The following is an 11,518-nucleotide window of genomic DNA, read 5'->3' as shown; positions in this document are numbered from 1 at the left end:
CACAGGGCGTTTGTGTTAGTGTTGCTTGGCCTTATTTTAAAAATATGTACCACTTACCTCCCTAGGAGCTGGAATAAACCTGGGGACCCTAGTACAATCAATCCATAACTGACCCGCTGAGAAAATGGCGGGGAAATGTTACACTGGGTAACAGCATCGAGGTGAGGTGTTTGTCCAGCCAGTGTTAGGATTAGCACCCGGTCCCCTGACTTACACCAGGATTTGCTGAATAGACTTTTAAGTCATTTGAATTTAATATTCCTTAAAATGTTTTGTGGAAAGGTCGGAGGAGAGGCTTCAAAATAAGCAAAAAGCATCAACTTCAAGGGCAGATGACAAGAAGCACCCAGACACGTTTGGATATCCGAGGGCTAGGGTAGCCATGATTAACTTCCCACGCTGGCTCCTTGGCTAGGGAGGCAGCCATCTCGACAGGCCCTCTGGATGCTCTACAAGCTTAAAAGGCAGCTATTTGAAAGGAGCAGGAACTTAGAACTCATGAAAACGTTCCAAAGCCTTTTAGGGGATGGGGGGAGATGTCATGGAAAAGAAAAAGGGAAGCTGAAATCTTATTCAAATTTCATGGCTGATTCCTACAAAAAAGGTCACCTGTCCTCCCCCCCCCCCAACACACACACACAAAAGGCTTTTCCTGATGCCTTCCTTCCCTCCCCCAGTGAAGACCCTGCTAGTACACAGACTGGGGTTAACGATACTGGATAGAATCCATGCAGGTAGTGTAGACAGAGAAACCAAGGTAGCAGAGTAGAGAGAAGATCCGCCCCTGGCTTCCTTCCCCGCCGAGGAGCAGTGCTTTCCTTAAGAAATGATACTAGAGCAGTGTTCCGTGTTAACAAGTCCAGGAAAAGCTTGAGAGCAGTGGGAAAGATGGGCTACATAGACAGCTGACCCAGCACCATGAAAAGATGGCCAACCCAACTCAGAGAAACTGCGCTCCTGCCTGCCCCTCCCGACAAGCTGTGGGTGGTGATAACTCCTGGCGCCCTGGGGTCCCTCTTCACATCGCCACCTCTGGGGAGAGCTCTGCCTTTGTAGAGGGTCAGAGACTAGCAGTTAGCAGCATTCCCATTTTTGGTTATTGAGCAGCTTGAGAAAAACATACCTGTCTAATAAAATAAGAGCAAGCTGTCCTGAGGCCTATTACATGTTATTGAAATGTAGAAGCAAGTCAAAATTTACATATTAAATTATATTGTCTTATTTTAATTTGATTAACTTAGAATTTAAATACAAAAAAAGGAATATACCTAAAACTCCTAACACTAACATAGAATTTGCTTTTGTCATTCCACTATTTCTACATGTATTCCATCATTTACATGCTATTTCTATTTCTCTTTTCTATTGTAGACGGCACTGAGGTCAGTGCAAGTGCCATTCCCTACCTCCACTCACACCACCATCCCTGCTTCATGCTTGTTCCAAATCATCAGTCAAATAAAGAAGCTAAAAGTGTCTTGCACACAGCACCCGATGTCCCTGACAGAAAATGTGAATCCTTCCCATGCGTCACAATATGGACACCTTTTCTTCCCCAGGCCTTCCTATGAATGGCTCTATTTGCATTGGAAAATACTTAGTTCCTGACTAGTGCAGATTTAGTGAGCACAATCATCCCTCATGCATTTCATACACTGTTTTAACAAGTGCCTTTATTAAGTCATTTTCCACCACAGAAATGCACACTCACACACTCAGAAAATACAACAAAGAACATATTTAAAATTACTCAGTTTAAAACTTAACGTCTTTCTAGAACCATGAAAGTTTAAAAAACAAAACTTAAAGCTGAACAGTTCATGTATTTAAGATAAATACATAAAAGGTATTCTAAAGCAATTAATTTATTGCTCCCAAAAATGTGTAGATCACATCCAATTGTACCTCTGATGTCAGATGATGGCCACTGAGAAGCCTCCAACCTCTTTAAACGGGAAGAACAGTCAGTCTAGTTATGCTCCAAGTTGCTAGAGCTAGAAATGAGCCAGTATTAACCAGTAGTAACCAGACTGTCAATATTCAGTCATCCAGCCACCAGGTAAATGAATCGTCACTTTAAACAAGGCTCAGATACTCTAAAATGCTCTTAGCTTCACACATACACTTCAAAATGATAATTAAAAGTCACAATGCAAGGGAAAACACTATAAAATTTTAATTGTTGTAGACCTTTCATCAAAGTCCTTTACTTTTAAGGTTGTGCCTTCAGGAATAATACCATGCTACGTGACTATGTTCCTTGAGGTTCGATGCTCAACAACCCAGCAGAGGCACTAAAATACGTTGTCTGACGAGCCTCAAAGGAGGGACAGATAAAGGCTTTGATGATGCTTAGAAGAAAGTGAGGAGAGAGTGGAGGCATCAGTAGATCTATACTGATTTCTACCAGGATAGGCTCCTTAGTTAAGAGACCTGGCAAAAGGGCTGCAGAAGGGGAAAAGCAGGGCCGGTCTCAGCTTTACATCAAGGAGCTCCGAATCAAACCGGGGCAGTTCTACGGCACAGTCCCCAACGCTCACAGTTCTTCAGCCCCGGACAGACTCCTTGCCCTTTGTGCATGCTCTCCTCTACTTTCTCCATGAGGGTGTACTTAACCTGCTTTGTCATCTGTCACCTAAAATATAACCCAAACCATATAAGGAAACAAAACAATCTACCAGCCTCATCAGTTGTTTTTGAAGGTCTTCACTTTTTTATTCTTTATGTACAAAGGCTAGCATGATCGGTTTCACTGGGTAGACAGTCTTGAATAATCCACTCAAGGTCGCTCAGTCCAACTTAATGAAGCCTGTGTCCTTCTCGTACTGAGGGAAACACTGACGGCACATGTCGAGCCCATATTTCAGGATCAGACCCTGGCGGTTAGAGCAAACGCAGCAGGAGCGAGAACCCTGCCTGAACTTCCGTGGGTGACTCCAGCAGAGCTGCTGGTGACCCAGCTTGCCTTCAGACAGCCAACGAGGAAAAAGGAGCGAGCTAGCGCACGCATGCGCTCTTTAAAGATTTTTTCCCCCAGACTCATCAGTTCTACAGATATGAACTCTAGTTTACACATCAACTTAAGATTCAGACCCCCTGCCCCGCCCTGTACTCTCTCACTCCTTTTACAGGTTGACCCCAAACTCCATTTTGAGAAAAGATGAGGTGTCTGGGCATTCCCCTCATCAGCGATCTGTTTCTTGGCAAGCTGCTGTTGTTGAGAGGAATATAAGGAATTATCTCAAATGTTTGACCAGGATATAGTTATAATACTAGGAAAAGTTTTTCCTAGTAGGGTTATGTAGGTAGACAGCAACATTTTAGTCAGAGTGAGGAAAATATGTCTTAATAAGGAAAGGAAAAAATTAGACAAGGAATTACAGAAAAATGTTAATACTTTAGTAATAAGAGGGTAGCCTACCTTATAGCCTGCCTACCTTTCTGGGAAGTTTCTGACTTAAAAAAAAAAAAAAATTCCTCTCCTATTATGTTTCAGTACTAGATTAACAGGTGCTCTGCATAAAGAGGCAGGCAGCCACCTGAGCACCTGGTGGGCAGTTTCCCTCTGAAATGGGGAAAGCTCACTCAAAGAGATCCTCAAACATGCGCTGCCCCATGGCTATGTATGCTTCCTTCTCTTCTGGCGTCATCTGGGCTACCAGCTCTGGCCGCTGGTTAACTTCACTGTAGGAGACCGGGCAGCCAGCCACCATAACAACGGGGTCATCCGCCACTTCCTCAAACTCATCATCTTCCTCCTCTTCGTCCCGATGATGAGTAGCCATGGCTGCTGGCCGGGGTGGAGAGTCATCGTCTGACTCACTGGTCTCACTCTCCGAGTCACTGCCATTGGCAGCCGTGGCTGGAGCGGCTGCTCCCACCGAGCCAGCTGTCGCAGAAGAAGTCTTTTTCTCGTGAATGAGTAGCGCTCGCATGACCTCCTCATTGTCATCAGGCCCCGCACGGGCTTCCGCACGCTCCTGAAATGCGTCCATATCGATGCCACCTGGAAGTTACAACCCACAAAGTCAAGATCCTTCAGTACAAAGAACATTCATTTGTAACTGATGTAAAAATAGACTCACGTGTGTAAAGTTTAAATCGGTAAAAACAACACAGAGCTCACTGCTTCCATTTTCTGAGCTACTGTTGTACAAACGATCTCAAATGCTTCTGCACAACTAGAGCTTGGAGTAGCACAATGACTAAGCACATGGAATTTACAGGTGACAGAAGCTTCCACAAGTGTGAGTTCTCCCTCTCCCCCACGCAGCCGCACTATCTTGAGCAAAAATTTTGATTTCTAAACTTTAGAAAGGTGACAAAAGGTGCACCTACGACTCTGGACAAGAACCTGTGAGTAATGCCGAGATAGGACCAAGCACAGCAGCAGGTACGGCAGAGAATGTGGGCGTGGCTCTTCGCCTAGTGAGGAGGAGAAGCCAGAGGCCATACAGTGCCTATAAAATGCTGCCTCATCCTGAACTGCTCCTGGCCACCTACCCATCCTCCCGCCCTCATTCACTGTGCATACTCCTCAGGGCAGTTGTACTGCCTGTTTGCTCTCACAGAATTATTATTTTTCTAAGTCTCTATGCAACTAACTCCCTCCATCTTTTATGTCTTTACTCCAATGTCACTTTACCAAGGTTCTCTGTTTTCCCCCACATGATGACGTAGGCTTCCTGCCTCTGTTGCTCTCTTCCTAAAGATGAAGATTCTGGCACGGAAAGTTTTAATCTTCCTTACTCACTGTAACCCAGTGCACTGGACAATACCTGTCACGTGCTAGGCAGTGAGTAAGAATTTGCTGAACAAGCAAATAATAAATGGCAGTATCATTTTTCCTGAAGCAAACTGCACAGATCTGAACTCATTATAAAAAGGTTACTAATTTAAGGAACACATTTTCCCTCGCCACATATCACCACTTTATACACACATCTTGGCTAATACACTGCAGATGACACATTTAAGAAGAATGCTTGTATTCTGCATTCTGTTAGAATCAAACAGACTCCTCTTTCAAATACATAAAAGGATTAAAAGTGGCACTTGGAAACTGCCTCCTTAACTACAACAGTAACACATATATATTGGCTGTGTGGTTTGGGTAAAGTTGCACTAATTTTCTCTTCTCCAATTTCCCCAAGTACAACAATGGAAAAAATAATAGTATTTGCTCACTGTGGAGCCCAAGTGAATATGAGGTACTCACAATGGGTCTGATAGATAGGAAAATTACCAAGCATTAAGAGAAGGTTCAGAAAATGGTCAGTTCTGGCCAGGAGTTAACTGAAATCACCTTGTTACCATACCGAACATTCAGCTGGAAGCTGGATGTTTGAAAAGAACATGAGATACTGGGCAGAGGAAGAGAAGAGACTTAGTGTACCATGGACTTCAGAATGAAAGTCAGACACTGCTGAGGGCAGAGGCTCCTCCCAGAGTGCTCGCTGCCACAGCAGCACTGCAGCAGGGAGGCAGGGAGGCACGCGGCCCTTGGGGCAAGCTGTTTCGAAAGAGAGCTTGCTCTAAATAAATTTACCAACATGGTATTTTAATGTTCAAAGTACAAAATTAGAAGAAATGCAAATCCATTATATAAAATAAATGAATACAAATCCAATAGATTCTGATGACCACAAGGCTGGGGGGAGGGATTGTTTTGTTACAGATTAAGACAAAACAAAACAAAACAAAAAAGATGAGTGTGCATGCTTCTGGTCGAGAAAGCAGAGGTCAGACTTGCAGGAAGTCATATGTAACAGCTAAGAGTTACAAAGAAGACGCGCACCCTCAGACCAGTTCACTAATGCTACTAACCAATTTGGGGGCTGAATATCCAAGGCGTAGAAAAACGTTTTGAAAAGCTAAAGTTTGTACAAGACAGCAAAAAGGAACAGGCGGGACAGAATCCTCCTTAAGGTCCCTGCATGTTTCTCATGGTATCAGTCCTAGCATGCTTCCAGAACCCAAATGACAAATGTCAGGAAGAAACCAAAACAGTATTGAAGATAGGACCTGAATCTTCAGTGACTGTGTATAAGCTACAGGTGCAGTTCTGGTGACTGGGTCTCACGTTTATTAGGGCTAGAGATAGTCTGAAAAAAAGACAAAATAAAAACTCTGATTGCAAATGACTTTCGGAAAGAGGGCCACTGGTTTTTGTTTGTTTGTTTGTTTTGTTTTGTTTTGTTTAAAGCAAGAGTGTAGGAATTAGAGCTTTGGCGTAGTAATGAAGATATGACTGACGTCAGCAAAAATTCAGGTAGGTATAAAAAATAACTTGATGTTTGAGGGAAATTCAGTACAGGACAAACATGATATTGAACATGATTAGCCCATGTCAACATCGTGACAAACAATGACAAGTCTAAGTGTGTAGATTTAGACAAATATTGACCATCTCACACAGAAGACTTGGGGAGACTAGGTAATTAAAGCCCCATGACTCATTCTATTATCCTAGACATTATAAATATCTAAAGTTAAACTTATTAGCTTAATTGCATATTTATTGGTTAAAAATAATTTTATCTGAGTTAATTTTGTTTTTAAGTTCATTTTAAAAAAGATGCTATTGCTTCAAGAACAGGAAGAAGACAATTTTGGGAAAGTAAATCTATTAAATAATACAACCAAACTACTACATACATCAAAATAACTAAATAACGCAGTTAATCAGTGAGGAGGAAGGAAAAGTATGGTTGTCATGGAATCAATTCCCTGCAGCCTCAGTACCTACACCTCCTCACCTTCATCACTGCTGGTATATATAGTATACTAAATGCAAATCTTAGGAGAGAAGGTTAAAACACAGGTGGCTTTCAGCAGCTGACGATGCTCAGCACTGAAGAGCCCATTCATGTGACAGCTAATAACACCACCTAGCCCAGGTACAGAGACTGCATTCCCATGGCCTCTGCTTTCCAGTTCCTCAGCAGTTTTTGCAGTACAATTTCAGGGGCTGTTTTCTATATCATCATGCAAGGCTGACTCCAGTACCTAAGCTAGAACTTACAAAGCCTTGCACTTCTTACACTTGAAAAAGTTATTACCCAACTGCTAACCCTTTCGGGCTCAGAGACTTAGAAAAGTGTCTAGAATAAAGTTCTATCAATCTTCTTAGACAAAGGCACACTCAACACTTTATCATGTGGTATCTCTGTATATTCTGTGACTAGTTCCAGGGTCCCTGACATCCTCTCTGACCTCCTTGGATACTAGCTGTGCATGCAATACATACACATATGTACAGGCAAACACTAAAACACATCAAAATAAGTACATTTTTAAAAGAGATTTAAAAACCTATTTGCTATTTTGAGTTAGCTGAAAGATAATAGAACATGTTGGTTGGTTTTAATGCTTATTGCTCAGTGTCATACAATGTATTTATTTTCAACAAAACCAGGAGTCACCCAGATATTCTCCTTCTAAGCTGAGTTATTTTCCACCAAATCCATGACACATTCATCTTACTGACTTCTCACTTACCTTCCTTCATCTCTTCAGAACTATATGCTCCTTGGACCGTGCTCTCTCTCAACCAAATGGGCCTCTCTTTGGCAGATTTCCCCTCCAGCGAGGTGCGATGACCATCATCCTGGTCGTCCATGCTAATGACAACATTCTGAGTGTATAAGTCCTCATACGAGGGGCCTTTGCTGGTCCATGCTTCCCGGTGGTGCCCACCTGCCAGGCCAGCAGCTCCAGGAGTGGCTGCTGTGCGGTCCTTGCTGTACAAAGATTAGAGCACAGAGGAACTCTTAGGGTCTGGGGCTGAGCACGAAGGGCAGCTGAAGAGAAGGCTAATGCTTTAGTGGTATGAACAAAAGCTGTCTTGCAATCCAGCAGGCATGCTTCAACAACTTGTAGCATGTAAGTATGGATTACATCATATTCAAGTTCTGCAAACACTCGCATGTATGAATGACCAATGTTTTAGAGGTTTATATGTGTCCATTAATATGCTTGGGGAAGGGGAAGGACACAGTGACAGCCTACTTAGTGACACTAGGCTGGCAGAACCACTGCTAGTCATATCTTCCATGAGAATTTTATTTAAAACAAAACAAAATAAAGACTATTGTATTTTTAAAATATTTTCTCAGTTTAATTTCAATCTAGGGTGGTTTTGTGTGCAACCATGGAAGAAGTTAGGAAATTATTCTACAGCATCAGATCTCAATTTAGGATTAATATTCTCCTCCTGCCACTCACCACTGAACAGGGCACACCCATCTTCAGAACCCAGCCTCTATGCAGCTGGTCTTTCTATTTCTACAACTATACTCCCTGGCTCCAGCCACTTCTCCCCTCAGCAGGATTCTCATCCGCCTCCTGTGTGGTCTGGTCTTAACCTCTACGGCCCTCCTCGCCTTGTCAGCGTGCTACAGGCCTCAGCCTCCCTCTGGTCTCCAATCCCCAGACTTCCCCATTTCTACGAGCTAAGCCAGGTTTTCCTTCTTGCTGCTGCCTCCTTCCCTGCTTACTGTTTTCAGTCTTGATCTGTGTCAATTTGTCCTGAACAGGCCTGTTTAGAGGTCTCACTCCATTAAGCCATCATGTCTCTTGAACTACCTGCTCACCCTACCCCTTCTGTAACGTTTGTTCAGTGACCACGGGTACTCTATACCTCATGATTTCCCTTGACTTCTCCCACATTTCTCTAAATCGTTTCCCTCCATTTCGATATTCTTTTTGAAACTATGTGATCCTAAATCTAAACAACATTTTTTGTTAATCTTCTTCTCTTAGAAGCTACTAGGAACCAGCATCCTTGTTTTTCTGCTCACTGTGATGCTTTCTTTCTGAAACCACCTCAGAGCCCCTTGGGTTTTCCAACCCACGCTGAGCTGAGGTTCCAGTGATGTGCCTGTGTTCAAGAACATGCCTGAGTGGTCACGTGTGTCTTCTAACACTGCTCCTGACCATCCTCTAGGGCAGTCTGGGGCTCATCTCATCCCTCCTGCCCTGCTTCTGGTCAGAATACTTTTGAAACCAAGCAACAAGCTCTTTCCAGCTACTTAACGCATGGCTTCCAGCTGCTGCCTCTGCATTTTTTCAATTATCCTACCTGTTGCCAGGAGTGCTCGCATCACTCTCACCCACAGCGTTTCTCCTGGTACCAGTCCTATCTGGCCTTAATAATTTGTTTCACTTCCTCCCTATTTCTCTCCATGCTCCTGCTCTGGCTATGTCCAAATATATCCATTCCATCATTATGTCTTACTTTTTTTGATGTCTCATGCTACAACTGCAAGCACTTGATTTCTCTCCACCTTCTGTTCCCTTCTGCATTCACATGATGTTACTTTTTGAATCAATCACCACTTGTCTGAATTCAGCCATACCTGTCCCTTTCTACCCCTGCAGCTACCTTTACTGTAGTCTGACTAGCTACTACAGTGCAGCTTGGCTTTTGGATTGTTTTTCCTCCCTTGACATTCATGTTCCTTTCCTTCTCTCATCCTGATCCACTTTGTTTTCAGGTTTTACTACACGCTGAGTTCTCCTTGCCTGTCTCCTTTCAATGCTTTGTCTATCCTTAGCCAGTATTTCCCCCCCTGCTGTACCTGACCTGCTTTTTATATCTGTCTGCCTCAAATGTGGCGTCCTGAGTTAGCTATGGCCTGTCAGGAGAGAGAAAGGCATAATGCTCTGGAGTGGACCTATCTTTACCTCACTCTTGTGACCATGATGATAGTGACAATGACAATGATGGTAGCTTTACACTATCAGGACTCCCTAAGACTGTTTCTCTTTACACATAATCTTGAACATATAGCCTCATAGAGTTAACCTTGATGATTTCATGAAGTCATAAAATGTACTTGGAAGAAAGAAAGACAAGAAAAATAGAAATGACAAGCAGAATGAATAAAGAAGACCATCTTAAAAATCTTATTTTTGGCATTCTTAAGAGAAATATAAGGTAGATTTTATTTGGGGCATCAATTAAATGACGGTAAATGTTTGCGTCTCAGCAATGAGTTAACTCAGGTTCAACAGGAGGCTGCCTGCAATGAAATGGTAACACTTCCCTATTCATCCTGGCGCCTCTATTTTTATTTAAATATCAATAGCTAGAACTCTGGGAACTCTCCCAGGCAAAGTAAACCTGGCTGGTCTGAGTACCAATGATCTAATTTCATTCCCCTTATCTGATATTGGTTTAAAATAAATAGACAAAGTAATTCTAGCCAGTAAAGCAGTGGGGGACAGATAGCATGAAGGGTATTTTCCATAACGTTTCTTTAGTCCTGTTTTAAAATAAGACCCAGGGAAGGATGCCATCTTCGCTGCATTTGGACCCTCATAGTCCTAAGAAGACAGCTCAACAGGAGAGAACAGAGATGGAAGAATCTAGACCCTCTAGCATGCAACTGAGCTATGCATTGTTCTAAGTCAGAGCCCCTGGTCACAGAGGACAACTCATCACAGACAAAGACACTCTAACTGACACCTGGCAGGAGGAGGTACGTCCACAGTAACTATAAAGTTACAGACGTCTCTGTTCAACTGGAAGAAATGAAATTAGCTCAGGACTTCCTATTTTTAAACAGTAAATACCAGAAGGAACTAAACAAAGAAATAGAAGCTCTACCAAAAAAAGTCCCACTGAGTGAGACAGCACAATCTCAAAAAGACAAATATGTATTCCTTTCTATGTAGATGTTAACTTTGATAAGCAGGTACAGCCCACGTAACCACACAAGTTATGTACAGATCAGGGACTTGGAGGTGGGGCATGGTCGTCCTGGGAAGGGGAAATGGAGCAGGTAGCTATGAACGGACAGGGAGTGGGGCGGACTGGAATGGGGGGACCAAATGGCGAAGGCTAGTGAGGAAAAACAAGGAGGAAATGCAGCAGGGCCGGCTAAACTGAGGGCTACTTGAGGGGCTGCGTGGAGACCTAAGATGGAGAAGCTGCTGCTGCTGCTGCTTTTCTGCTTTGTTTTTTTGTTTTTGTTTTTGTTTTTGTTTTTTTGGGGGGAGAGTTGTTTGCTTGTTTGTTTGTAGACAGGGTTTCTCTGGCTATCCTGGAATTCTCTGTAGACCAGGCTGGCCTCAGAGGTTCACCTGTCTCTGCCTTCAGAGTGCTGGGATTAAAGCATGGGCCACCACCACCTGGCAGCCTCTTAAAACATATACATATATGAAAGAAATCTAAATGGAGTCACCAAATAACAGGGGAGACAAAGCCCAACTAGACAGCTCTTGCTACCAAAAGAAACCTCCAGTGCTGAGAACAGGAGCTGCTGGCTGAGCTGTTGGCCAAAGGGATCCCATGGAAACCCCCAGACAACCCAGGCTACCTCCAAGGCTACTGCTGGCTCTCCACAAACTGATGCTAAGGACGACTTACACAACTCACCGAGCATGGAGCGGTCAAGCTGGTGCTTACTTAGAACCTTGACCACTACTGACCAGGGCTGACGGGCTGGAAGGTGCTCTGAATACCAGAGGAGAAAGGTAAACACCAGCCCAGCTACAACCACTGCAGTCTGCA

At 43.4% G+C, this 11,518-nt stretch overlaps 2 protein-coding genes across 4 annotated transcripts in view; both read right to left on the bottom strand.

Moving 5' to 3' along the window:
• Positions 1 to 2,690: 2,690 nt before the first annotated feature.
• On the bottom strand, positions 2,691 to 3,149 carry LOC311608035 (small ribosomal subunit protein uS14-like; the record flags this gene model as incomplete). Its single annotated transcript, XM_084800327.1, has 2 exons — positions 2,691 to 3,015; positions 3,130 to 3,149. 2 exons carry the CDS (start codon positions 3,147 to 3,149, stop codon positions 2,790 to 2,792), a joined length of 246 nt encoding a protein of 81 aa, XP_084656453.1. The 3' UTR covers positions 2,691 to 2,789.
• The window catches only part of GTF2E1 (general transcription factor IIE subunit 1), a 27,013-nt gene continuing 18,509 nt past the window's right edge, over positions 3,015 to 11,518 (bottom strand). For all 3 annotated transcript variants that reach the window (XM_084801101.1, XM_084801102.1, XM_084801103.1), the window contains exons 4-5: positions 7,501 to 7,742; positions 3,015 to 4,006 (exon numbers count right to left, since the gene is read on the bottom strand). In XM_084801101.1, coding sequence (XP_084657227.1) covers positions 3,582 to 4,006; positions 7,501 to 7,742 — 667 coding nt within the window. In that variant the 3' untranslated portion in view covers positions 3,015 to 3,581. The remainder of the gene's footprint in view (positions 4,007 to 7,500; positions 7,743 to 11,518) is intronic.

The sequence above is a fragment of the Acomys minous genome (assembly GCF_964271855.1).
Source record: "Acomys minous genome assembly, chromosome: 11".
In the NCBI taxonomy this organism is placed as follows: Eukaryota; Metazoa; Chordata; class Mammalia; order Rodentia; family Muridae; genus Acomys; species Acomys minous.
This window is presented reverse-complemented; position numbering and strand designations above follow the sequence as displayed.